At 53.0% G+C, this 25,242-nt stretch overlaps 1 protein-coding gene and 1 long non-coding RNA gene across 2 annotated transcripts; one reads left to right on the top strand and one right to left on the bottom strand.

Moving 5' to 3' along the window:
* The first annotated feature begins 564 nt into the window (after nt 1-564).
* MAN2B1 (mannosidase alpha class 2B member 1) lies at nt 565-17,425 on the top strand. Its single transcript, XM_059062775.2, has 24 exons — nt 565-753; nt 1,454-1,556; nt 1,730-1,903; nt 2,266-2,459; nt 3,096-3,228; nt 3,449-3,594; nt 4,035-4,151; nt 7,035-7,120; nt 7,205-7,325; nt 7,406-7,484; nt 7,893-8,002; nt 8,260-8,367; nt 8,691-8,807; nt 9,983-10,156; nt 11,271-11,368; nt 11,450-11,567; nt 14,399-14,517; nt 14,608-14,709; nt 14,889-14,976; nt 15,157-15,237; nt 15,664-15,891; nt 16,342-16,497; nt 16,593-16,695; nt 17,186-17,425. Exons 1-24 carry the CDS (start codon nt 592-594, stop codon nt 17,293-17,295), a joined length of 3,027 nt encoding a protein of 1,008 aa, XP_058918758.1. The 5' UTR covers nt 565-591; the 3' UTR covers nt 17,296-17,425.
* LOC136794100 (uncharacterized) lies at nt 13,569-16,152 on the bottom strand. The gene is made up of 3 exons (XR_010840424.1): nt 16,093-16,152; nt 15,474-15,934; nt 13,569-13,760 (listed from the first exon to the last, which is right to left on the bottom strand). It is a non-coding gene; the product is annotated as an uncharacterized lncRNA (long non-coding RNA).
* Nucleotides 17,426-25,242: the final 7,817 nt, after the last annotated feature.

The following is a 25,242-nucleotide window of genomic DNA, read 5'->3' as shown; positions in this document are numbered from 1 at the left end:
GCCGTAACGGCGGTTACTTTACGTCTCCATGCATAGGACAGAACAGAGCCCCCATTAATCTCTGTTCGTAGCCAAGCTAGGTCCCTCGCGGACCCTAGCCCAGAAAGTCAACGGAATACCCTAGGATCCTAGGCACATACTCTACCTCCAAGGCAAACACAGCATCCGTAGGAAAATCTGAGACCTCTGCGCCCAGGGGGACAAAGGGGCACTCGAAGTCCACATGGAGGCCACACAGAGGCCACGAGAGGCTAAAGGCTCCTCTGGCCGAACCAGCACCCCGAGAGTGGGACGAGCCCAGCGCCTCCTTGCGCTCCTAGCGCCCGCATTGCCCCCAGCGGTACCCGGAGCTACAGCTTTGGTCTCGTGACGCGCCGGGGCACTCCCTAGCCTTGCCCCGCCGGTGCCCATTGGCTAAGCCGGGTTCTGGAGGCGGGGCGTTTACCCGGCCCCAGCCAGGCCCGGGAACCCCCGGGAGGCGGAGGCTGAGGTGGAGGCGGCGGCGGCGGCGGCGGCGGCGGCGGCGGCGGCGGCGGCGGCGGCGGCGGCGGCGGCGGCGGCGGCGGCGGCGGCGGCGGCGGCGCTAGAGCCATGGGCGCTGACGCGCGGTCTTCGGGGGTCCGCGCTGGCGGCGGCCGGGGCGCGGTGGGGTCCCGGACGAGCTCCTGGGCGCTGTGGCCACCGCTCCCGCCTCTCTCCTTTCTCTTTTTGTTGTTGCTGGCGACGCCCAGCGCTTGGGCCGCGGGATACCAGGTGAGCTCGGCCAGCGAGCGGAAATGTACAAGAGCCAGAGTGAAGCCTCCAGTAGGGTCCGGAGGTGTGGGTGGGTCTGTTTTGTGGGCGCCTAGTGATTGGTTGCTAATATGACAGTGTGGTCTGAGTGCATGCTTTGTGTCACTGAGAAGTCTGGCTGTGCGTGTCTGAGAATGGGGCTGTCTGTGTCTGCTTCCCTTGCTTCTGGACTTTGCATGCATTTACCTGTGTGACTGGACGTGAGCGGGCGAGCAGCTGTATGTGTGGCGAGGACTGGTGGAGAGCTGGGAGTCAGGTTCCTGAAGTTCTAGCTTGGCTCCTCCACTTCCTGGCTGCGTGATCTTGGCCAAGTCACTTCACCTCTCTGATCCTCAGTGTTCTTATCTGAAAACTGGACGTAATATCGCCCCCACCCCGCAGGCTGACTGCTTGGTATTTGCAAATGCTTAATAAACATTAGCTACTACTATTATTTCCCCAGGGTGTGAATGAGAGGTGCTCTGAGAAGTTGTGTCAGGTGGGAGTTGCATCTGTGACACAACTATGTGTGTCCTCCCTGGGAGGGCCTGGCCCCACCTGAGTCACTTGCCTCTAAATCAAAGCTCACCTTATGTCCTCCCCAACGCACCACTGCAGCCTGCCTCTTAACCTTGGGGTTACTGACAGGGTATGTGTGTTTGTGTTTGGGGTCCCTGTGCAGACATGCCCCAAGGTGGAGCCGGACATGCTGAATGTGCACCTGGTGGCCCACACACATGATGACGTGGGCTGGCTCAAGACGGTGGACCAGTACTTCTATGGCAGTGAGTAGAGGGTGGGGACTGACCCTTAGGACTCCCATGGCCCCTCGGAGCACCTCGAATTCTTTTTCAGCCCTGGACATTAGGGTGGGGGCAATGCCCAGCTTGGGCTCCTGTGTCTAGGAATATGCCCCTTGGCTTGGTGGTCCCTGACTGCCTGACCCCTATTCCCACAGTCCAGAATGATGTCCAGCACGCGGGCGTGCAGTACATCCTAGACTCGGTCATCTCTTCCCTGCTGGCGGAGCCCACCCGCCGCTTCATCTATGTGGAAATCGCTTTCTTCTCCCGTTGGTGGCGACAGCAGACAAACACAACGCAGGAAATCGTGCGGAACCTGGTGCGCCAGGGTGAGCCTGCCCTAAGGAAGTGAAAAGAGGAAACCCAGGCCAGATTCTGTTTCTACTACTCTGACTTCTGCAATTTTTATCATACCAAGTGCTGCCTGTATGTGGCTGCACCTGCCTGGAATTTCTCTGTATTTGGAGAACTCCTGTGCGTCCTGTAAGGCCCCACCTCCAGTGAATCCTCTGGAAAGTCTGCCATGCCAGGAGGCCTTCTGTTCAGTATCTCTCTACACTGGCCTGGGGGTGACCCCTCTTCGCCTCTCAGGCCTGGGCATGCAGGCAGGTCTTCTCATCCCCGGCATCACCAACCCCGGCCCCACTCCTCGCCCTGACCGATGACTTGGACTTTGCCCCTCCCGGCACAGGACGCCTAGAGTTTGCCAATGGTGGCTGGGTGATGAACGATGAGGCGGCCACCCACTACGGAGCCATCATCGACCAGATGACACTCGGGCTGCGCTTCCTGGAGGACACGTTTGGCAGCGACGGGCGCCCCCGTGTGGCCTGGCACATCGACCCCTTCGGACACTCAAGGGAGCAGGCCTCGCTGTTCGCGCAGGTCTTTTCCTGGCCTCTTGGGCCAGCCCCTTCATTCCCTCTGACTCCTCCCCCGGTCACTCAAGCCCCTCCCTTCCCTGAAAGTTCACTCGGACCAGGCCCTGCCCCTGGCCCTCTGGTGCCTTGAGACCCTGCCTCTTGGGTGACCTGTGAATCCCATTCCTTTTCTGCTCTGGCCTTGACCCTGCTCTGCCCCAGCCTAGGCTACCCCCCCCCCCGCCCCCCTCCTGTCCAGCTGGCTCCTCCCCATCCCCGCCCCCGCCCCGTCTACTCTGATCCTGGCTCCTCCCCAAGTAGGGTGGCAGGCGATGGCCTGCCGTTTTTCCGCAGGCTTCATTACCTGTGCTATGACCCCGCCTCCTTCCCGTGTTTAGGCTGCGGAAAGGGTAAGGCCTCCTTGAGCTGCAGAAGGCGGAGGTGGGTTCTAGCGTTGGACCAGCTCCCTCCCGGCGCTCCCACAGGACTTCCGACCCTCCCCAAGTTCAAAATGAACTGGAGGGCCTCCCTGGTTTTAGACCTGGTTTTTCTATCCGTGCTCTGAAGGGGGAGTGGCGGTTGGTGAGGAGAGGGCTAGGCCCTTATTTATTCTGCCCTCTCCTGCTCTCCCATCCCGTTCCTCATCCTGCCCCACCTCCAGATGGGTTTTGATGGCTTCTTCTTCGGACGCCTGGATTATCAAGACAAGAGCGCGCGGAAGGAGAAGATGGAAATGGAGCAGGTGTGGCGGGCCAGCGCCAGCCTGAAGCCCCCCGCCGCGGACCTCTTCACCAGTAAGGGGGTGGAGTGGGGAGAGGGCCGCCCCCACGCTCAGAAGGGCCCTGGGTTTGGTTTTATAGCCAGCTGTGATTGTCTTGAAATTCTTAATAATTTAGGAAAAAGGGCCCAGCATTTGCACTTTGCACTGGGCCCTGCAAATTCTGAAGTCCGTCCCCTGTGGGGCCTGGCAGGTCTAGGGGGTGGGGCCACCCCTGAGCCTGGTGCGGCCCACAGGTGTGCTCCCCAACATTTACAACCCACCGGATGGTCTGTGCTGGGACACGCTGTGTGCCGACAGGCCCTTTGTGGAGGACCCACTCAGCCCTGAGTACAACGCCAAGGACCTGGTCCATTACTTCCTGCAGTTGGCCACTGCCCAGGTAACCTGGTACCCAGAACCTGTGCCTCTGGTGTACATAAACGGGGCCCTTCCACCGGCCCAGGCAATCCCTAGCACCTCCTCACCATCCTCGGAGGAAGGTAGTATTCCGTTCACCATCACTATGCCCTCCTCCTGGATTTGTGTGTGTTCCTGACTAGAAATGCGGACCCCTTCACCCCTGCACACCTCCACCATGATCATGAGACAGCATGGCACAGTGCCTCAGTACGCACGTCTGGGTGGTGAGCCCAAGAGAATTACTCAATAGCTTGTGGCTATTTTTCTGTATGTCCCTCTGCTCACGCGTGACACACTTCCTCCCCTGCCCCCCATGCCTCTGTGCACGCACATTCTTGACCACATATATATCGAGACACAGCTGTCCACAGGGGTGGCCCAGGACACCCTGGCCTGAGGCTCCCTCCATCCCACCTACAGGGCCAGCACTACCGCACCAACCACACTGTGATGACCATGGGCTCAGACTTCCAATATGAGAATGCCAACATGTGGTTCAAGAACCTTGACAAGCTCATCCGGCTGGTCAACGCCCAGGTGAGTGAGCCTACCCCGTGGGCACCTGTGCTTGTATCCCTGGGCCTCGGGTCATGTACATTATCTATGGGAGCTGTCTTAGTTTTCTATTGCTGCTTTAACAAATTACCACAAACTTAGTGGCTTAAAACAACAGAAATCATGTTATCTTACAGTTCTGTAGGTCACAAGTCTGACATGGGTCTCACTGGGCTAAAATCAAGATGTCACAGGGCTGTGTTCCTTCTGAAAGCTCTAGGAAAAAGTCTCCTTGCCTTGTCCAGCTTCTAGAGGCTGCCCACATTCCTTGGCTCATGGCCCCCTCCTCCATCTTCAAAGCCAGCGACATAGCAGCTCTCTGACCCTGCCTCTGGTGTTACATCTCTTTTTCTCACTCTCACTTCCTTCTCCTCCCTCTTCTTCAACTTTTAGAGACCCTTGTGATTACATTGGACCCAGTAGATAATCCAGGATAATCTCTGTAGTTTAAGGTCAGCTGATTAACAGCCTTAATTCTGCAGTCTTAATTCCCTTTTGCCATGTAACCTAACATAGTCACAGGTTCTGGGGATTAGGACATGGACATCTTTCAGTGGCCATTATTCTGTGTGGGCAGGCATTCACTCTCCCATCAGCACAGAACCTCGTCTCCCCTCCCCCATCATTTCATCCCCAGAGTTGTCTACTGGCACAGTCTTTTTTATTTTTAAAAATATTTATTTATTTATTTATTTATTTATGGCTATGTTGGGTCTTCGTTGCTGTGTGCGGGCTTTCTCTAGTTGTGGTGAGCGGGGGCTACTCCTCGTTGCAGTGCATGGGCTTCTCATTGTTGGGGCTTCTCTTGTTGTGGAGCACGGGCTCTAGGCGTGCAGACTTCAGTAGTTGTGGCACGTGGGCTCAGTAGTTATGGCTCGCAGGCTCTAGAGCTCAGGCCCAGTAGTTGTGGCGCACGGGCTTAGCTACTCCGCAGCATGTGGGATCTTCCCGGACTAGGGATCGAACCTGTGTCCCCTGCATTGGCAGGCAGATTCTTTTTTTTTTTTTTTTTAAACATCTTTATTTGAGTATAACTGTTTTACAATAGTGTGTTAGTTTCTCCTTTACAACAAAGTGAATCAGTTATACATATACATATGTTCCCATATCTCTTCCCTCTTGCATCACCCTCCCTCCCACCCTCCCTATCCCACCCCTCTAGGTGGTCACAAAGCACAGAGGTGAACTCCGGCAGGCAGATTCTTAACCACTGTGCCACCAGGGAAGCCCTGGCACAGTCTTTAATGCCGTGTTCCTGGGCTGCCAGAAGATCACACTCTTTTGGTTTTTCTCCTGCCTGCTCCTTCACACACTCCATTTTACTGGAAATGAAGTTCCTTGGTTCAAATCCTGGTTTTGCCACTTACTGGCTCTGTGACCTTGAGGAATGTTCTTAAGCAGTCAGTGCCTCAATTTTCTTATCTAGGAAATGGGCATAATGGTGGTTCCCAGCTGACAGGGCTATTGATGAAAGTATAATGAGTTCATTTGCATAGACCAGCAGACCAGTGCCAGGTAAATAATAAGTATTATGGTTGTTTTATTATTTGGGGCTGAAAGTCTTCTGCTGCTTAAGACACCAGTTGCAACATCTTCTTCTCCAGGAAGCCTTCACCAGGCCCCAGCCGAGCTCTTGCTCTTTCCTCGGTGCTCACAGGAGTCCCCACAAATACCTGTGATGATACATCTAGGCTGACTGTAACCAACTGACTATCTGTTCAGTTCCTCTCCTCTGCACTTGGCTGTGAATACCGTGAGAGCAGGGCTAGCCTCTCGTTGTAAATTGTGTCCACAATCCTGAGCATGCTGCAGAATCAAGTGATTGTTTGCTCAGTGAACACAGTATGTGTGTATGTAAATCTGTATATGAGTGTGTGTTCAGGGGTGTAGATGTGTGTTTGCACATAAAGGCATGTAGTCCTATGCATTTCTCTTCATTCACTCGTGTTTGTTTTGTTTATCTTTAAAATTAAAGTATAGTTAATTTCCAATATTGTATTGTATTACAAATATTGTATTAGTTTCAGGTGTACAGCAAAATGATTCAGTTATATATATTTTTTCAGGTTATTTTCTATTATAGGTTATTATAAGATATCGAATATAATTCCCTGTGTTATACAGTAAATCCTTGTTGCTTATCTACTTTATGTATAGTAGATTATATCTGTCAATCCTATACACCTAATTTATCCCTCCCCCCCTTTCCCCTTAGGTAACCATGTTTGTTTTCTCTGTCCGTGAGTCTGTTTCTGTTTTGTATATAGATTCATTTGTATTATTTTTTAGATTCCACATATAAGTGATATCATATAGTATCTGTCTTTCTCTGACTTCACTAAGTATAATATTCTCTAGGTCATTCAAGTGTTTATTGAGCACCTACTGTGTACGAGGCACTGGGCACACAACTCGAGCAGAACAAACATCCTTTAACTCATGGAGGTCACCTTCTTGTTCCTCCACCTCCCTCAGTTGAAAGTGAGCCTCCATTCATTATAACAGTTGTGTCATCTGGCAATAACCTTACAGTGCTGAGGAATTATTATTCCTGTCCTATCATGTCATATTTAGTTTTTCCATGAAAGTTTTAAATAATAAAATTGGAATTATTTAAAGTTTAGTTAAATCTCAGGTTTATTCTTGCATCCCTGAAATTCTTTCCAGGCTGGTAATATTTAGCTTCGGCCAACATTCATTTTCACACTTGGCCATTGGTTTGCACTCAAACTGTGTATTAAGAGAATCTGAACTGACTGGATGCATGAATGTGTGCACGTGTGTGTGTGTGAGTAGGTATGTGCACACTTGTGGGCACCCCCTCCCCGGGCTCCTGAGGGCTCACACACTGACACCTCCCCGCAGCAACAGGCCAACGGGAGCCGCGTCAATGTTCTGTACTCCACTCCAGCCTGTTATCTCTGGCAGCTGAACAAGGCCAACCTCACCTGGTATTTGGGGGGACTGGGGAGCCTGGGGATGGGTGGCATGCCCTGTGGGTCATGACCCTGCCCTCAATGCCACTGCCGTTGCAGGTCGCTGAAAGAGGATGACTTCTTCCCCTACGCCGACGGCCCCCACATGTTCTGGACCGGTTACTTTTCCAGCCGGCCTGCTCTCAAACGCTATGAGCGCCTCAGCTACAACTTCCTCCAGGTAGGTGGGCGCCAGGCTCAAGCGAGTGGCTCAGGGGTCCTTGACAGGCCTGGTGCCCCAACATACCCCGTGCTCTACAGGTGTGCAACCAGCTGGAGGCGCTGGCGGGTCCAGCAGCCAACGTGGGACCCTATGGTTTCGGAGACAGTGCACCCCTCAGTAGGTGTCTAGCGAGTGAGGGGACGGGGGCGAGGCTGAAGCTGGACTCCAGACCCTCCACTGCCCCCTCGAGTACCTTTTTTTTTTTTTTTTTTTTTTGCGGTATGCGGGCCTCTGTTGTGGCCTCTCCCGTTGCGGAGCACAGGCTCTGGATGCGCAGGCTCAGCGGCTATGGCTCACGGGCCTAGCCGCTCCGCGGCATGTGGGATCTTCCCGGACCGGGGCACGGATCTGTGTCCCCTGCATTGGCAGGCGGACTCTCAACCACTGCGCCACCAGGGAAGCCCCTCGAGTCCCTTCTTAAAACCCTAAGAACCCAGCCTGCCAGCACATGATTTTTCACGTCTCCTTGGGGTCGGGGACCAAAAGTCCTGCGGAGACACCACCCGGCTCACCGTCTGCCTGCAGATGAGGCGATGGCCGTGCTCCAGCACCACGATGCGGTCAGCGGCACCTCCCGCCAGCACGTGGCCAATGACTACGCTCGCCAACTTGCCGAAGGCTGGGGGCCCTGCGAGGTGCGAGGGCGGAGCCTGAGAGAGGCGGAGACAGGAAGGGGCAGGCCCTGGAGCAGAAGGGGCGGGGCCGGAACGGGGAGTGGTCGAAAACAGCGGAGTGGTGTCTGAAAGGGCTCGTGGGGCGGGGCTTGTGGAAGGAGGGGTGGGTCCTGGGATGGGAGGGGCGGAGAAGGCAGGGGCGAGGCTGGGGGCGGGGCGGCGAGGAGGAGACTCGCTTGGCGGCCAGAGCATACCTTTAACTTTACGCGCCTCCCCAGGTTCTCTTGAGCAATGCGCTGGCGCGTCTCAGTGGTTCCAAGGAGGACTTCATGTTCTGTCGCAAGCTCAACGTCAGCGTTTGTCCGCCCACCCAGACCTCGGAAAGCGTGAGCCTGAGCCGTCCTGGACTGGGAGGGGCGGGCCCGGGGGACCGGCCCCGTGGGTGGTGAGTGGGACGAGAGCCAGCAAAACCGCTTGGGTGCGCGGAAAGGAGGCGTGGCTGATGGGCTCTCGAGGCCTCAGCGGGTTGCTGATCATTCTGGGGCGAGGTCACTGGGGGCTCAGTGAAGCTGCGGCAGGACGGAGACCAGTGCACCACTTGGGGGTTTGAATCACCCAGGGACATCACCTAGGGACATTGCTGCACATGGTGGGTGGGTTTGCAGAAGGCGTATTGTGACCCATGCCTGCTCTGACCCTCCCACCCCAGTTCCAGGTGACCATTTATAACCCCTTGGGGCGGAAAGTGGATTGGATGGTGCGGCTGCCTGTCAGCAAACACGTTTTCCTCGTGAGGGACCCCAGTGGCACAGTTGTGCCTAGCGATGTAAGACCACTCGACAAATATTTTTCCCTGAATACCACAACCCATGAATACGTAACCCCTTGGAAACCTCCCGCCATGGGCATTTCTCCCTTCGCCCCATGGACACTTCCCCCAGGTTTATTTCCCTCCATGGATCTCTCCTTACATGGACACCTCCCTCTCTTGGATACCTCCCCCTCCATGAATACCTTTTGCCCATTACTGTCTCTTCCTCCGAATATGTTCCCCCTCTACCCCTTAATATCACACCCCCTTGGGAACATCACCCCCTCTCATGAGTATCTTCCCCCCACCTTTAAAAAAATGTATTTTATTTATTTATTTTTGGCTGCGTTGGGTCTTTTTTGCTGCACGTGGGCTTTCTCTAGTTGCGGCGAGCGGGGACTATTCTTCGTTGTGGTGTGGGGGCTTCTCATGCGGTGGTTTCTCTTGTTGCAGAGCACAGGCTGTAGGTGCGTGGGCTTCAGTAGTTGTGGCACGCGGGCTCAGTAGTTGTGGGACGCGGGCTCTAAAGCTCAGGCTCGGTAGTTGTGACGCATGGGCTTAGTTGCTCCGCGGCATGTGGGATCTTCCCGGACCAGGGCTTGAATCCGTGTCCCCTGCATTGGCAGGCGGATTCTTAACCACTGCACCACCAGGGAAGCCCTCTTCCCCTTTTAAATATCTCCCTGTGAAAAAATTTCCTGTTTATGAATATTCCCCTCATCCTGGAAGGCCCCTTCCAACTAACCTCTTCCTCCCCTAAGAATCTGTCTTTCCCTCCCTCCCCTGTGTCAAGGATCTCTTCCTGAATTTACTCCCACCTCCCACAGTAGCTCCACCGTCCTAGTGGATTTTTCCCACCTTATGAATCTTTGCAATCTTTTTTTTTTTTTTTTTTTTTTTTGGCCATGGAGCTTGCAGAATCTTCATTCCCCAATCAGAGATCGAACCTATGTGCCCCCTGCAGTGGAAGCGCTGAGTCCTAACCACTAGACTGCCAGGGAATTCCCTCTTTGCAATCTTTAACTCAGCATTTCTGACACTTGCCTGCCCTCTGCCCAACTCCTAAATTTCTTCTCTCCATTCTGGCACTCTTTCCCCTCCATAAGTTTGACCGCTCCCTGTATGTGTGGTGTGGCTTTATATGTGTACTCACAGCTTCTTGACTTGGTTTCTTTCCTCCCTTACCCGAGGTGGTGATGATTCCCAGCTCAGACAGTCAGGAGCTGCTTTTCTCAGCCGCAGTGCCTGCCTTGGGCTTCAGCATCTACTCAGTAACCCAGGTGCCTGGCCAAAGCCCCCAGGCCCACATCCACCATCCCAGATCCCAGAAGCCCTGGTCTCGTGTCTTGGTCATCCAGAATGAGGTGAGACCCTATTCATATCCCCTTCCATTCCTGGGTGACAAATTTGAGATGTGGCACTAAGCCACATGGACCCTGGGTCAGTGGGTCTTAGGTTCATGGTCTAGCATCATCAGCCCTCCATTGTGTGTCCTCAAGTGAGTGACCGTCTTCCTTTGAGCCTCAGTGTCCTCTCCTGGGGCTGTTATGAGGACCCAGTGTGATCATGGGTGACACTTGACAGAAATGTCAGAGCTGATGGAGGTAGGGTTTTGCAAATTAAGTGAGGCATGTCAGAGACTTGGGGGAGGGAGCCGTGTGGCCATTTGGGGGGAAGATGGATCCAGTCAGGTAGGGAGCAGCAGACACAAAAGCCCTCAAGTAGGCGGGTGTTGGGTGTTCAAAGAACACTCATTGTGGCTGAAACAGGGTGTTGGGGTGGAGGTGCTAGGTCAGATCTTGTGAATCTTAAGGGAAGGCTGAGGGGAGGACTCTGGCTTTTACTGTGAAGGAACCACAGGAGAAACAGGGTTGCATTAAGACTCTTGTGGGTCCTAGCACTTTGGCCTTTGTGGGTCCCTCCTTCCATAAAAATGTTAAAAATTTTATTTCATGATAGTATGGATATTAACATGAATATTAACCATGCAGACTTCAATATAATATATTCATTATTATTTCATTCAGGTTTTCTTCTGAACCTAAAAGAAATTAAGATTTACACCTTTCCATGGGCCCTAAAAATCTTGTGGGTCCTGGCACTGTGGTTCCTCTGTCAGTTGCATAAGCAGCCTGGGTCCTGAGCAGATGGGCTGTGATCTCACTTATGGTGTTACAGGCACCTTTTGGCGGTTATGGGGGGGGAAGACTGGGGAGCGAGCATGGAAGGTGGGAGATCAGAAAGGGGTTGGCTGCAGTCCAGGAATGCCATGGAGGTAGTGAGAAGTGGTCAGATTGAGGGTAAGGTAGAAATTGGAGCTGTTCGGATTTGCTAAAAGAGTCAGAGGTGAGGAGTGAGAGAGAGAGAGAGGAGGGAAGGGTGGGTGACTCCAGGGTTTTCTCCTGAGCCCCAGGAAGGATGAAGCTGCCGTTGGCTGAAGCGGTGGTCATTAATGTCTGTTCACCCTTTTCTCCCCAGTATATCCGGGCTAGGTTTGACCCTGACTCAGGGCTCTTGATGGAGTTGGAGAACCTGGACCAGAACCTCCGGCTCCCTGTTCACCAAGCCTTCTACTGGTGAGGGAGGACCACCAGTCAGGGAGCAGGTGTGAGCAGAGCTGGGGTCCCTTGCCTGACTCTCACCTGCCCTGGCCCCAGGTACAACGCCAGTACAGGCAACAGTCTAAGCTCCCAGGTCTCAGGTGCCTACATCTTCAGACCCAGCCGACAGGAACCAGTGCTTGTGAGCCACTGGGCTCAAACCCACCTTGTGAAGGTAAGGGGTTAAGACTGATGAGTGGGCACTTGGGGATGGGACATATGGGTTGTGTGTGTGTGGAGGGTGGTGTGCCATGTGTACAGTTGGGGGAGGATTTACATCTCCAACAAATATGAAGGCTAAGACCCGAGGGGAATACTTGAGGATCCTCCCACAGGGTTGATATTCATGGCTGGTTGTGTGACAGTCATGCCATGGAAGCACATAGAAAGGCATTCACATCTGTTGTGAATGTCAGGATTATACTTAGCTTTTGAAATTGGGGGTGGGGTGTTCCCATTTGGCCAACAGATAGGGAGAGCCAGGTGTAACTGCTTGCAGATTTCACAAAGGATCTGTGGTAGGAGGGGATTTTATCTGGGGTGGATATTTTTTTTTTTTTTTTTTTTTTTTTTTTTTTTTTTTTTCCTAAGCAAATTTTACCTTTATTTTTGAAATAGTATAATTAAGATTGTAAGGAGAACCATTTAGATGCCCCAATGAACAAGTGGTGTTCAAGAATCTCCAAAACATCTACAAACGTATATTCAAACACAAACAACCTTGAACTAAAAATAGCTATTTTGTTAAAGTATATCTTCTAAAAAAACTCTTATACAGTACTCTGTGCATTCAATAAATATTTACTGAGCTCCTACTATGTCTTCTTCTAGGCGAGGTAGGCTGGGACCTGGGAGGGCTTGCACCTGGACAAAAGGCTCCTTGAGCAATGGCATACAGAGAAACTATAATCGACTAAAAATAACTGCTTGCATGCACAAGTTGGGGCAATTATGAGCAATAGGATACAAAAAGGCCACAACACACTGCCATTTCTGAGGTGCCGGGAGCAAAAGTAGGGTGCTGTACATGATTCTTGCACAGGGCACCACCAAAGGGGTGGACAGACCACCTAAGCTACACCTCCTGCCCAACCCATAGATCCGCCCCCCGTTGTTACCCCATTTAAGGATCCAAGCAGCTTCTTTCTGAGAGCAAGCAGGGGCATCTGTTTCTTGCTTTCACTCCTTGTGCTGCAGCACGAGCACCAGTAGAGCCTTGCCTGAAACTCCCATTTGGCCTCTTATCAATTTCTATTGATTAAAGATTCCAGGGGTCCAGGTCTATAACATAGGTGTCTGGGATACATCCAGGAATAAAACACACATTTCACCATTTCTCGTGCTGCAATGTCTCTTAAGTCTGTGACTATTCAATGTCATCACTTATATCTTCTTTAGACCCTTGTTATTTCAGGCTTGTTGGACTTAGTCTTCTGGGCTGCAGAAGATTCTATGCAGACAGTTTTGGTGTCTGGGAAGTCCAAGACCAAGGTGCAGGCCAGTTGGTTCCTGGTGAGAGCTCTTCTCCTGGTTTGCAGAAGGACATCTCACTGTGTCCTCACATGATAGAGAGAAAGATCATCTTTCTCATGTCTCTTCTTACAGCAGGCTTTCTTATTTTTTGCAATATGAAGAGGCCTAAACTGAGTGGCTTAAATAAGCATTTGTTTCTCATCGTTCTGGCAGCTGGAAGTCTGAGATCAGGGTGTCAGCATGGTTGGGTTCTTAATGAGTGCTGCTTCCATGGTTTACAGATGGCTGCCTTCTCACTTTGTCCTTACATGGTGGAAAGAGAGGTGGGGTGGATATTTAAAGGTTCACACTTGGATAGAGCTTGGGTGGTTCTAACTTAGGGTGGATATTTGAGGGTGCATCTGGCTGGGAACAGGGGCTCAGGCTTGTGGGGTTTCCTGGGGCCTCTCGTTGACGTTTCCTCTTAGGGTGGGAATGGGGCAGGTAACGGCAAGCCTCACATTTGACATGATTCTCCTTGAGGTGAACACCTGCATACCTGGGTCACTGTATTAGGATATAGTTTTGCTTCCTGTAACAGAGTTACCCAAATTAACCATGCCTAAAACAAGATGGAAGTTTCTTTCCATCTAACGGAAAGTCTGGGCAGGTAGGATGGTTCAGTGGTCATCTAGTCTTCTATCTTTTTATTTTTTAATTTTTTAAAATTTTTGGCTGCATTGGATCTTTGTTGCTGCGTGCAGGCTTTTTCTCTAGTTGTGGAGGGGGGGCTACTCTTTATTACGGCGTGCAGGCTTCTCATTGCGGCGGCTTCTCTTGTTGTGGAGCATGGACTCTACGCACACAGGCTTCAGTAGTTGTGGCACTTGGGCTCAGTAGTTGTGGCTTGCAGGCTCTAGAACACAGTTTAGTAGTTGTGGCACACGGGCTTAGTTGCTCTGTGGCATGTGGGATCTTCCTGGACCAGGGCTCGAACCCATGTCCCCTGAATTGGCAGGCAGATTCTTAACCACTGTGCCACTAGGGAAGCCCTAGTCTTCTATCTTATTGCTCTACCCTCCTTAGCATTCAGCTTCCACCTCATGGCCAAAGATGGCTGCTCAAGCTCCAGCCATCACATTTGCATTTGAGCCAGTGGAAGAGGGAAGGGGGCAAGGAACATTGTTTACACCACTTTGACTGGGCCAAACATGGTCACACAGCTACTCAGAACCTCAGGGAAAACGAAACAGTACAGTCTATTTCCAGTAGCCATGTGCTAAGCTAGAATCCTGTTCTAAGGAGGGGAGATAGGGTAATGGTGGGCAGCAAGCATGTATGCCAAACTCAAAAAATTACATGGCTATGACTGAGGTACAAAGTGTGGGCATCACACCTAGGCAGGTGGGGGAGGTGGGTGGGGCTCCAAAGCTGTTAGTGGGGTTGACCCTGATGTAGGCCTTTATGAGCTTCACAGCAGGGGTGGACATTTGCAGGGCTTACCTCTGCTCAGCTGCATGCTTACACCTGCCCTTCACCCCCATGTGCCTACAGACAGCCTTGGTGCAGGAAGTGCACCAGAACTTCTCAGCCTGGTGTTCCCAGGTGGTTCGTCTGTACCCGGGACAGCGGCACCTGGAGCTGGAGTGGACGGTGGGGCCAATACCTGTGGGGTGAGTGGTGGAGGCTGGGAGTGGGGGCTGAGTGAAGGGCAGAGCGGAGTTAAAGTGAGGCTCACCACCTTGCCATCCCATTGGGTATAGTGATGGCTGGGGGAAGGAGGTCATCAGTCGCTTTAACACTGTGCTGGAGACAGACGGACTCTTCTACACTGACAGCAATGGCCGGGAGATCCTGGAGAGGAGGTGTGGTGACTGGGGGCACTGAGGGGTGGTCTGTGGTCTGTTGGGGCCCAGGGCCAGTGGGGGCACCTGCTGCTGATCCTAATGAGTGTGGGAGGGAGAGGGTGAAGGGGGAGTGAGGAGTGGGTGAGCGGGGAAGGGGAGCCAGACCCCGGGCCTGATCAAATCCCACCCCACCCCAGGCGGGATTATAGACTCACCTGGAAGCTGAACCAGACTGAGCCAGTGGCGGGAAACTACTATCCAGTTAACAGTCGCATTTACATCACGGTACCCATCCCCAATCCTGTTCCCCACATCTTCCTGACACCCCTTTACAGAGCAGGGGTTACCTCTCATTCTTAGTATCTCCCAACTGTCCTCAGCAGTCTCCACCATCCTTGTGGGGCCTGCCTGGGGGCCAGGGCTGGCCGGCAGTGCAGCCCCTCACTCACACCCCTTGCCCCCCAGGATGGGAACGTGCAGCTGACTGTGTTGACTGACCGCTCCCAGGGGGGCAGTAGCCTGAGTGACGGCTCCTTAGAGCTCATGGTGAGTGGTCCGAGCCCCATCTAAGTCAGGGTCCTCCCACCAGTTCCCTCCCTGGCCCCCTGCAGGACCTTGAAGCCAGTTTCTGTTGCTAGGTGCACCCCTCCGTTTGTGGTCCCCGCTAAGCGGAGCCCTCCATTCCTATGTGAGACATTTACTCCGTGCTTTTATCCAATCCTTACCCAAGCCTCCCCTCCAGGCCCTGATTTGCCCTATCCACGCCCCCGTTAGATCCTTACCTCCCTCTGTCCTAGTCCCTTGTTAGGTCGGATCCCCACTTCTACTGGGGACCCCCTACCAGATCTTCGTCCTCATCCGTTCCACCCCAATCTTCAATTTTTCTTGAAATTCCCACTCGCTTTTACCCCATTTCTGGCCCAGAAATTGGCTAGAAGGACCCTCACTCTCTCCTGGCCACTCTCCCCGCAGGTGCACAGAAGGCTGCTGAAAGACGATGCACGCGGAGTAGGGGAGCCGTTGCTGGAGGAGGGGTCGGGGCTTTGGGTGCGAGGGCGCCACCTCGTGCTGCTGGACAAGGCCCGGACCGCGGCCGCCGGGCACCGGTTGCAGGCGGAGAAGGAAGTCCTGGCCCCGCAGGTGGTGCTGGCCCGAGGTGGTGGCGCCCCTTACCGCCTCGAGGTCGCCCCTCGCACGCAGGTGAGGGGCGGTGGGGCCGGCAGAAAGAGGACCCGAAGGAAGCCTGCGGGGGAGGGGCGGGGTTGAGGGCGGATTTACCTAGGCTTAACTGGGACCCACCTCCCCTGCCCCTACCCGTCCTGGGGAGGACGTGTTAGTCCAGTCTCCTTAGCTCAGCCCCGTCACCCCGGCAGCCTCGGTCCGGCCCTCTCGTCTACTTACCTCCTCCAGCCGGGTCTCTCCACTCTTCCTCCCCGCCCTAACTCAGTCTCAGACCAAATCCTTTCTGCCCACAACCTGGCACCGCCCCGTTCCCTCATTGGCTCTGTCCTGGGTGAGCCCCGCCACTCCCCGGTAGGCCCCGCCCCCTCACCGCGGCCAAGGCCCGCCCCTCCACGCCGGGTCTCCGCCTCCTGACCGCCGCTCAGTCCCGCCCCTCCTGGCTCAGCGGCGCGCCACTCTTTCCCCCAGTTTTCAGGGCTGCGCCGAGAGCTACCGCCTTCCGTGCATCTACTAACATTGGCCCGCTGGGGCCCGGAGACGCTGCTTCTGCGCCTAGAGCACCAGTTCGCCGTAGGGGAGGACTCGGGCCTCAACCTGAGCTCTCCGGTGACCTTGGACTTGACGGTGAGGAAGGCAGCGGTGGGAAGGAGACAGGAGAGAGGCGGGAGGGGAAACCCCAGCTTTGTACCAACACAGCCCGGCCCATCCACTTCCCGCAGGACCTGTTCTCCGCCTTCACCATCACCGACGTGCGGGAGACCACGCTGGCGGCCAGCCAGCTCCGGTCCCACGCCTCCAGGCTCCAGTGGACACCAAAGACGGGTGGGGGCCTGCCCGGCGCTGGGGGCCGGGTGGGAGGTGTGGGAATGTTAACCAGGTCCAGGTATAGAGCTTGAGGGCCTGAGTCGGTCGGTGTTCAGATCCAGGTTAGGGGTTTAAGGGACTCAAGTGGGTCCAGCAAACTAGTGGTAGGTCTTGAGGGTTTGAGAATGGAGTGCAATCCCAAGAGCAAGATTTGAGAATCTCCGTCGGTGTCTAGTTCTAGAGACAGGAGTTGGCTTGAAGGTCCTTGGGGTGGGACTTGTGGGTGTGAGGATGGTGACCAGGCACTGGGGAGGGATTTGGGGATCTGGGGGTGGTATCTAGGCCCTGGGAAGCAGTTGAAGGGTCTGCGAGTGAGGCCCTGGGGAGAGATTTAAGGTGGTATGTCTGTGTTCAGGACAGGGAGCACAGGGGTGGTGTGGGGTGGCATAGAGGTGTTAAGGCAAAGGATGTCTACGTCCCTCACTCCTTCTCCCCTCCACCTCCTCAGGCCCCATACCCCATCCTTCTCCTTCCCGGCTGGTCTCCACCACCATCACGCTACAGCCCATGGAAATCCGCACCTTCTTGGCCTCAGTCCAATGGGAAGAGGATGGCTAGACCTGGTGGAGGCAAGATTCCCCCAGAGCCTGAGCCTGCTCCTCCAGGCGCTGGGCAAACTCTCCCCCTTCTTCTCTTGCTGCTGCTACTACCACCAAGGAAAGCCATTAAAATGCCACTACCAAGAAAAGACTCAGGTCAAGGTGTAACTGAGTGTGGGGTTTTTTTTTTTTTTTTGAAGGCAGTGGAATTTATGACCCAGAAAGGTCAGCAAACCCTAGCTGACCCTTGACCTGAGGCCTTGCCTCAGGTGGAAGTCAAGTGGAAGACCACTTGCTGGTTTGAATCCTCTCACCAGAGTCTACACGGTTCACACCCCACCTCACCTACCACTCTGTCCTCCACTCCTGCTTCTCTCCTCCATTCACTAGGGCTGTGACACAGCTGTTTTTTGTTTTGTTTTGGTTTGGTTTTTGCCATGCCCTGTGGCTTGTGAGATCTTAGTTCCCAGACCAGGGATTAAACCCGGGGCCACGGTAGTGAAAGCACCGAGTCCTAACCACTGGACCGCCAGGGAAGTCCCTGACACAGCTGTTTTGAGAAGCCACTAAGGGCAGGCTTGTGCTGGCTTTTCCTGGGCCTTGAAAGCCAGACATACCCCAGGGCCTCCCAGACTCTACCTTGGTGTTCTGAAGGTGGGGAATCTGGGAGGTCTTGGGGTGGAGGAAGACTTAGAGGCAGGTCCCGAAGTGGGGCCTTGGACAGGTGGGCTGGAGCTTCGGGCCTCCCAGGGGACAGGTAGAGTGCCTGGCATACCCTGGTTCTGGTGTGTTCTAGAGTCTGTTATAGAGAAAGGAGACCTTGGGATGAAACCTGAGGTTTAGAGTTGAAAGGAAGTGACTTGCCCTCCAGTCGATACAGTCTTGTGTGGTTCCCTTGAAGGCGTCTGGAGGCTGAGAGGGCATGTCAAGCCCACCTGTAGGCCATGTAGAGAACAGTGTTTGGATGCTCGGGCCCCTGATTCTCAGATATGCCTCCAGAAAAATATTTCTACATCGCCCTTGGTGGGGGAACAGGCATGAGCCTGGGCTGGCTTGGAATCCCGGGGCAGAACACACATGGGGTCGAGGTGGCAGATGTGCCTCTTGAAAAGTTTTCTAAGTCTCCTCCTAGAGCGATAGACCAGAGAGGCCCAAGGAGGGCACCCCAGTCTATTTGCCATCCTGCATGGGGTCCAGTCACCCATGCTGTGTGGCTTACAGGATCTTAGTTCTCCTGACCAGGGACTGAACCCGGGGCCATGGCAGTGAAAGTGCCAAGTCCTAGCCACTGCACCACCAGGGCACTCCCATCCCCAGACTTTAGAAAATTTCATTCCAGAAGGGGAGGGCAGCAGAGCTGACTAGGATAGAATGGGGCATGTGTCCCAGGGCTGCCTGCTGGCCTGCATTGGGTCCTGTCATAGGAAGTGCCCACCAAAACTGCTTGTAAATATTCCTCTGGTGGCAGGGATCAGGCTGGGCCAGGCAGTGTGCCCCAGGAGTGGCATCTCGTGTCCGGTCATCCATGTGCCTTCTGAAAATGTATCCAAATCCAGGGCGTTATCCAAGGAGACCCATGGAGGTTGCCCTGGGTCCTCCCTCAGTTGTGCATGGAGCCCAATCACCGATGCATCCTGTAAACCTCTCTAAGGTGTCCTTGGTAGTGGGCACAAGCACAGCCTAGCCAGAAAGACTCAGGGTGGGTGCCTGAGCCAGCCTGTGGTCCTGCACAGGTCCTGGTATCGGACCCATGGCACCTGGTGGTGCCTCCTGAAAACACACCCACATCCCCATTCAAAGAGGCAATGACCTGGGCTGGACCTACTGGCCCACTGACTGTGTGTGCCACGGGCTCAGGTGCTATCACTCTTTGGTCATGGCCATTGAGAGCCCCTCCTGAAAAGTTTATGTGACCTTCTGTGGAGGGGAGGACTGGTCTGGGCCAGACATGGAGGCCCGAGGGCATGGCAACCGACTTACTATCCAGTGTGGGTCCCTGTTGGCAGAAATATGCCCCTAATACATTTCTAAGTCCTGATCCAGTGTGGACAGGCTCCGGGATAGTCAGGGAGTTCTGTGTGGGGACCTTAGCATGCCAGTGGTTTTGTGTGGCATGACTAAAAGCATTTCTAGTCCCCTCTGGTGGTATAAACAGGACTGGATGGACCAGTGTGTCCTGGGGAGTGTGACGGTGGCCTGGCTGTCATCCTGTTGTGCCCTGATCATTGTATTCTTCTGTCCTGAGCAGGGGCACAGGCCCAGGCTGGCGGAGAGGCTGGGTCAGGGCATACCGGCCCATAGTGGTCCTGCTTGGGTGCCAACTTTTAAGATCACCTTCTGAAAAGATCTCTACGTCCTCCTCACTAGGCTAGGGCCAACCCAGGCTGGGTAGGAATTGCCCATGGCCTGTCTGGGGCCTGGATTGAGGATGTGCCTGGGTCAACCAGGGAGGGTGCCCCAGGTACACCCAATGACCCACTTAAGGCCTGGTCACTGGAGACAATCCCTAAAAACATAAGTCCCCTGTAGAATACTGGACCAGCTGTGCCAGCCATGGAGGCTGAGGGAGGCGGCTAGAGGCCTGCTATATGGTCCTGCTTAAGGGTCTCATTTTCAGAGGTTCCCCTTTGTTGGTGGGAACTAGTTGGAGCCAGGAAGTCAGCCCAGGGGGCAGGTATCCAGACATGACTGTGGTCATGTGTTGGCATTGTGCCTCTCAAAAGAGTTTCCAAGTCCCCCTCTGGATGAGGGCCACTGGCCTGGGCTTAGAGGGCTCCTCACTTCTACCTGCAGACACCTGTGTGGTCCAGTTGGTGGATGCGCTTCTCCCCCCACCCTTCATTTTTCTAAATCTCTCTTTGGAGGAGACGACTGGTCCTAGCCATCCAGGGAGGCCCCAGGGAGGATGTTCTGGGCCTAGGCATAGTCACAGGTGGGCCCTATTCATCACATATGCTTCTGGAAAATATTTCCAACTCCTCCTCTGCAGAGAGGCAGGGACCAGGAGGGCTAAGGACCACCTCCGAGGTTGTCCAGGGCTTGGGGGAAGTCCCACGTGGGGATGGGTTACCAGATGTGCTTTCCCCAAATATTTTTAAGCCCTCTTGGGAGGGGGAGACTGAACTGAGATGGCCCTGGAGGCTCGTGGAGAAGGCTGAGTCACAGCCCTCAGCCCCGTCACAGTCCACAGTCCCACGTGGGGCCGGGTCATTGGGGGTGCCTCGTAAAAAATGGCCAAGTCCCCCTTTGGAGGCTGAGATCAGCCCCGGTCGTCCAGAGAGTTCCGTGGACGGTGGCCCGGGCCCACTAGGCCAACCCCGGACGCTGAGCCGAGGTACACTGTTCGAGTGAGACCCAGGAGAGGTGGTGTCTAGGGGTCCAGTCCGTCCAGGTCGCGCTGGTTGTCGGGCGCCGCCTGGTGGCCTTTTAAAAAAATATAGTCCCCGGAGCTCCACTGAAGTGGGATCCGACTGCCTGCCGAGCCCAAGGGCGAGTTCCATAAGGCCGGCAGCGCTGTCTTCTGGGATGTGACAATCTCTGCCTCCGAACACGGGCTCCTCTGAGGTTGTCTCTGCTGTATAAAGGAGAGGGGCATCTGGGAACTGCACGGGCAGGGTGACTGGCGCACGGAAGTCCCCTCCACCAGTGAGGACTGACTTGAGGAGTTGCAGGTGACCGGGGTAGGCCGCCCCGGACTCGGCTGCATTCCCACCTCGTGCCCGCTTGTCTGGATTGCCTCCTGAGAATTTTTCTAGGTCCCCCTCTTGGGGCCAGGATCGCGCGGTGCACTGTTGCATGATGTGCGTCCAGAAAAGTTTCCCTTCTAAAGAGGGGACAGGGAGGCCGAGACAGGGCACCCAATGTCCAACTGCAGTTACACTGGGGGCCTGTTCTTGGACACTCCCCCCACCTCCGAACCTTTGCAAGCCTCCCTCCAGTGGCAGGGACCATCCCAGGCCAACCAGTGGGGTGCAGGGGTAGGTACCATGGACAGGGTCCCCAGGAGCTGCTTGGTTATCTGCAGTAGCTGCTGGAATCGATTCCAATTCGGCCTGGGGTGAGGGTGTGGCACTGGCCCTGGCAGGTGAAGGAGGTTCCAGTTAGATGCCCTGGGGGCTTCATTCCCATGTGGGCCTTCCAAAAAGTTTCTTTTTTTTTTTTTTTTCCTGTTTTATTGGGGTATAGTTGCTTTACAATGTTGTGTTAGTTTCTGCTGTACAACAAAGTGAGTCAGCTATAGGTATACATATATCCCCTCTTTTCTGGACTTCCTTCCTATTTAGGTCACCACAGAGCATTAAGTAGAGTCCCCTGTGCTATACAGCAGGCTCTCATTAGTTATCTATTTTATGCATATTAGTGTATATATGTCAATCCCAATCTCCAAAAAGTTTCTGTCTTCTTCAGATGGCTGAATCCTTAGGGGGCTGCAAGGGAGGCCTGAGGAGGTTGCTCTTGGAGTCAGCTGTCCTCAGCGGGACCCAGTCACCACCTGTACCTCCTGAAAATGTTTCCTAAGGGGAGGAAGGCCCCAGGTCAGGTCCCTATACCAGGAGAACTACAGTCACATGTGGGTCCTGTTCGCTGAATCCACCACCTGAAACATTTTCTAAGTCTCACTGTAGTAACCAGTCAGCCAGCTAGAGAGGCCCTCCAGCTGCTGTGGGAGGATGCTCGGGTCCTGTCCACAGCCCAGATCAGGCCTGGTACTTGGAGGTGTCCTCCAAAACATTTCTAAGTTCCCCCACCCAGGCTGTGACCAGCCCTGGCTGGACCTGGAGGCTGGAGAGAGCATCCCTGTCTTGGTTGTGGGCTCACATAGCCCCAGTTGTCATATTCGTCCCTTGAAAATGTTTCCAAGTTCCCCTCAAGAAGGGGTCACCAGTGTGGGCTGCTGAGGGACACCTGAAGAGCATGCCTGGGCCTGGCTGTAGTCACATTTGGGGACTTGGCAAACAGGCCTTACCAAATTTTTATTTTATTTTATTAATTTTTATTGGAGTATAGTTGATTTAAAATGTTGTGTTAGTTTCAGGTGTACAGGCTTCTCATTGCGGTGGCTTCTCTTGTTGCAGAGCATGGGTTCTAGGTGCATGGGCTTCAGTAGTTGTGGCATGAAGGCTCAGTAGTTGTGGCTCACGGACTTAGTTGTTCCACAGCATGTGGGATCTTCCCAGACCAGGGATGGAACCCATGTCCCCTGCATTGGCAGACGGATTCTTAACCACTGTGCCACAAGTCCCTGATTTGCTAATTTTTTTGAATCAGTATTCATCAGAGATATTGGCCTGTAGTTTTCTTTTCTTGTGGTGTCTTTATCTGACTTTGGAATCTGGGCAATGCTGGCCTCAGTGAATAAGTTAGGAAGTATTCTCCTTTCTTAAATTTTTTTTGAAGAATTTGAGAAGTATTGATGTTAATTCTTCTTTAAATGTTTGCTAGAATTTACCAGTCAAACCATCTGGTCCTGGTCTTTTCTATGTTGGGAGATTTTTGATTAATGATTTGTTCTCCTTACTAGTTGTAAGTCTATTCAGTTTTTCTATTTCTTCATGATTCAGTTTTGGTGTATAGTGTACTTCTAGAAATTTGTCCATTTCATCTAAATTACCCAATTTACTTGTGTAAAATTATTCATGATAGGGCTTCCCTGGTGGCGCAGTGGTTGAGAATCCACCTGCCAATGCAGGGGACACGGGTTCGAGCCCTGGTCCGGGAAGATCCCACATGGCACGGAGCAACTGTGCCCGTGAGCCACAATTACTGAGCCTGCGCGCCTGGAGCCAGTGCTCCGCAACAAGAGAGGCTGTGATAGTGAGAGGCCCGCGCACAGCGATGAAGAGTGGCCCCCGCTTGCCACAACTAGACAAAGCCCTCGCTTGCCACAACTAGACAAAGCCCTCGCACAGAAACGAAGACCCAACACAGCCATAAATAAATAAATAAAATTACAAAAAATTATTCATGATATTCTCTTGTAATCCTTTTAATGTAAGATCAGTAGTAACATACCCTCTTCCATTTTTTAATTTTAGTAGTCTGCATCTTCTCTCAATCTAGCTAAATGTTTGTCAGTTTTGTTGATCTTTTCAAAGAACCAAACTTGGTGTCATTGATTTTCTCCATTGTTCTTCTTTTCTCTGTTAAAATAAAACCCCTCTTTGTGTAGTAAGTCTGATGTCTTGACTTCTTCAGGGACAGTTTCTGTCAATTTATTTTGTTTCCTTGAATGGGCCATGTTTTTCGGTTTCTTTGCATGTCTTCTTTTTTAAAAATTGTTGTTAAAAATTGGGGATTTGACAATTTTATTTTATTTTTTAAATTTTATTTATTTATTTATTTTTGGCTGCGTTGGGTCTGTTGCTGCATGTGGGCTTTCTCTAGTTGTGGCGAGCGGGGGCTACTCTTTGTTACAGTGTGTGGGCTTCTCATTGTGGTGGCTTCTCTTGTTGCAGAGCACGGGCCCTAGGTGCTCAGGCTTCAGTAGTTGTGGCTCGTGGGCTCTAGAGCGCAGGCTCAGTAGTTGTGGCTCATGGGCTTAGTTGCTCTGTGGCATGTGGGATCTTCCTGGACCAGGGCTCGAACCCGTGTCCCTTACATTGGCAGGCAGATTCTTAACCACTGAGTCACCACGGAGGTGCTGATTTGACTGTTTTAATGTGATAACTGTGGAAATTAAATTCTTTCCCTTACCTAGGGTTTGTAGTTTTTTCTTTTAATTGTAGAAATCTGCAGTAGCCTGCTTTGAGACTTTTCCAAACTATTGTTGCAAACACCATTCCTTGTCTGTGATTACTGAAGTCTGTGTTTCTTTAGCTTGTGTTTAATGTTTTGACAGTGTTTCTTTTTTTAAAATTAAAATAATTTTTTAAAATTTATTTTAAATTTTTATTTTTTAAAATTGAAGTATACTTGATTTACAATGTTGTGTTAGTTTCAAGTGTACAGAAGAGGGATTCATATATATATATATATACATATATACTTTTTCAGATTCTTTTCTATTATAGGTTATTACAAGAATTTTTTTTTTTTTTTTTCTGTACGTGGGCCTCACTGTTGTGGCCTCTCCCGTTGTGGAGCACAGGCTCCGGACGCGCAGGCTCAGCGGCCATGGCTCACGGGCCTAGCCACTCCGTGGCATGTGGGATCCTCCCAGACCAGGGCTCGAACCCATGTCCCCTGCATCGGCAGGCAGACTCTCAACCACTGCGCCACCAGGGAAGCCCCACAGCTGCTTTTAAATGTCCTAATTCCCCGAAGAGTTTCACTCCGTCTTCTCCTCAGGCCTCAGATGGTATATCGTATGTCTCTACCCACATTCTCTTGCCCTAGGCATCTGTAGGTCTGTGGTCACCTTGCAGCTTTTATGAGCCATTCAGGCTGCTTTTCCCACTGGGGTTCCTAGTTAGGTGAAACAGAGACAAGTGCCTGTGTCAGTCCTTCAGGGGCCCTCCAGACAGGTTAGAGTAGAGATGCATAATAATTTGCAGTTGAGGTCTGCTCTGCTCCTTCAGGTTCCAGGGAGGGAACTGGGAACCAGGCTGCCATTGCTTCCATACTACGGGCACCTCCATGCCAGGGAGAGGGTCAGGAAAGGATGAATAAAAGAGGCATAAAATGTTCCTACTATTTGAAGATGGCCTCTTCTTTCTTTTCTTTTTTTTTTTTAACACATATATACATTCTTTTTATTTTTATTTTATTTTATTTTTTGTGGTACGCGGGCCTCTCACTGTTGTGGCGTCTCCCATTGCGGAGCACAGGCTCCGGACCCGCAGGCTCAGTGGCCATGGCTCACGGGCCCAGCCGCTCCGCGGCACGCGGGATCTTCCCGGACCGGGGCACGAACCTGTGTCCCCTGCATCGGCAGGCGGAATCTCAACCACTGCGCCACCAGGGAAGCCCTATACATTCTTTTTTAAAAAAATATTCTTTTCCATTATGGTTTATCCCAGGAGATTGG

Source organism: Kogia breviceps, chromosome 4 (genome assembly GCF_026419965.1).
Source record: "Kogia breviceps isolate mKogBre1 chromosome 4, mKogBre1 haplotype 1, whole genome shotgun sequence".
NCBI lineage: Eukaryota > Metazoa > Chordata > Mammalia > Artiodactyla > Physeteridae > Kogia > Kogia breviceps.
Note: the sequence above shows the minus strand (reverse complement) of the source record. Positions and strands in the feature narration are given on the sequence as shown.

Coding starts and splice junctions, on each gene's coding strand:
- MAN2B1 (XM_059062775.2), top strand. CDS start 592: ATGGGCGCTGACGCGCGGTCTTCGGGGGTCCGCGCTGGCGGCGGCCGG. Junction 1,557..1,729: donor GGACCAGTACTTCTATGGCA/GTGAGTAGAGGG, acceptor CTATTCCCACAG/TCCAGAATGATGTCCAGCAC. Junction 8,808..9,982: donor GCACAGTTGTGCCTAGCGAT/GTAAGACCACTC, acceptor CCCTTACCCGAG/GTGGTGATGATTCCCAGCTC.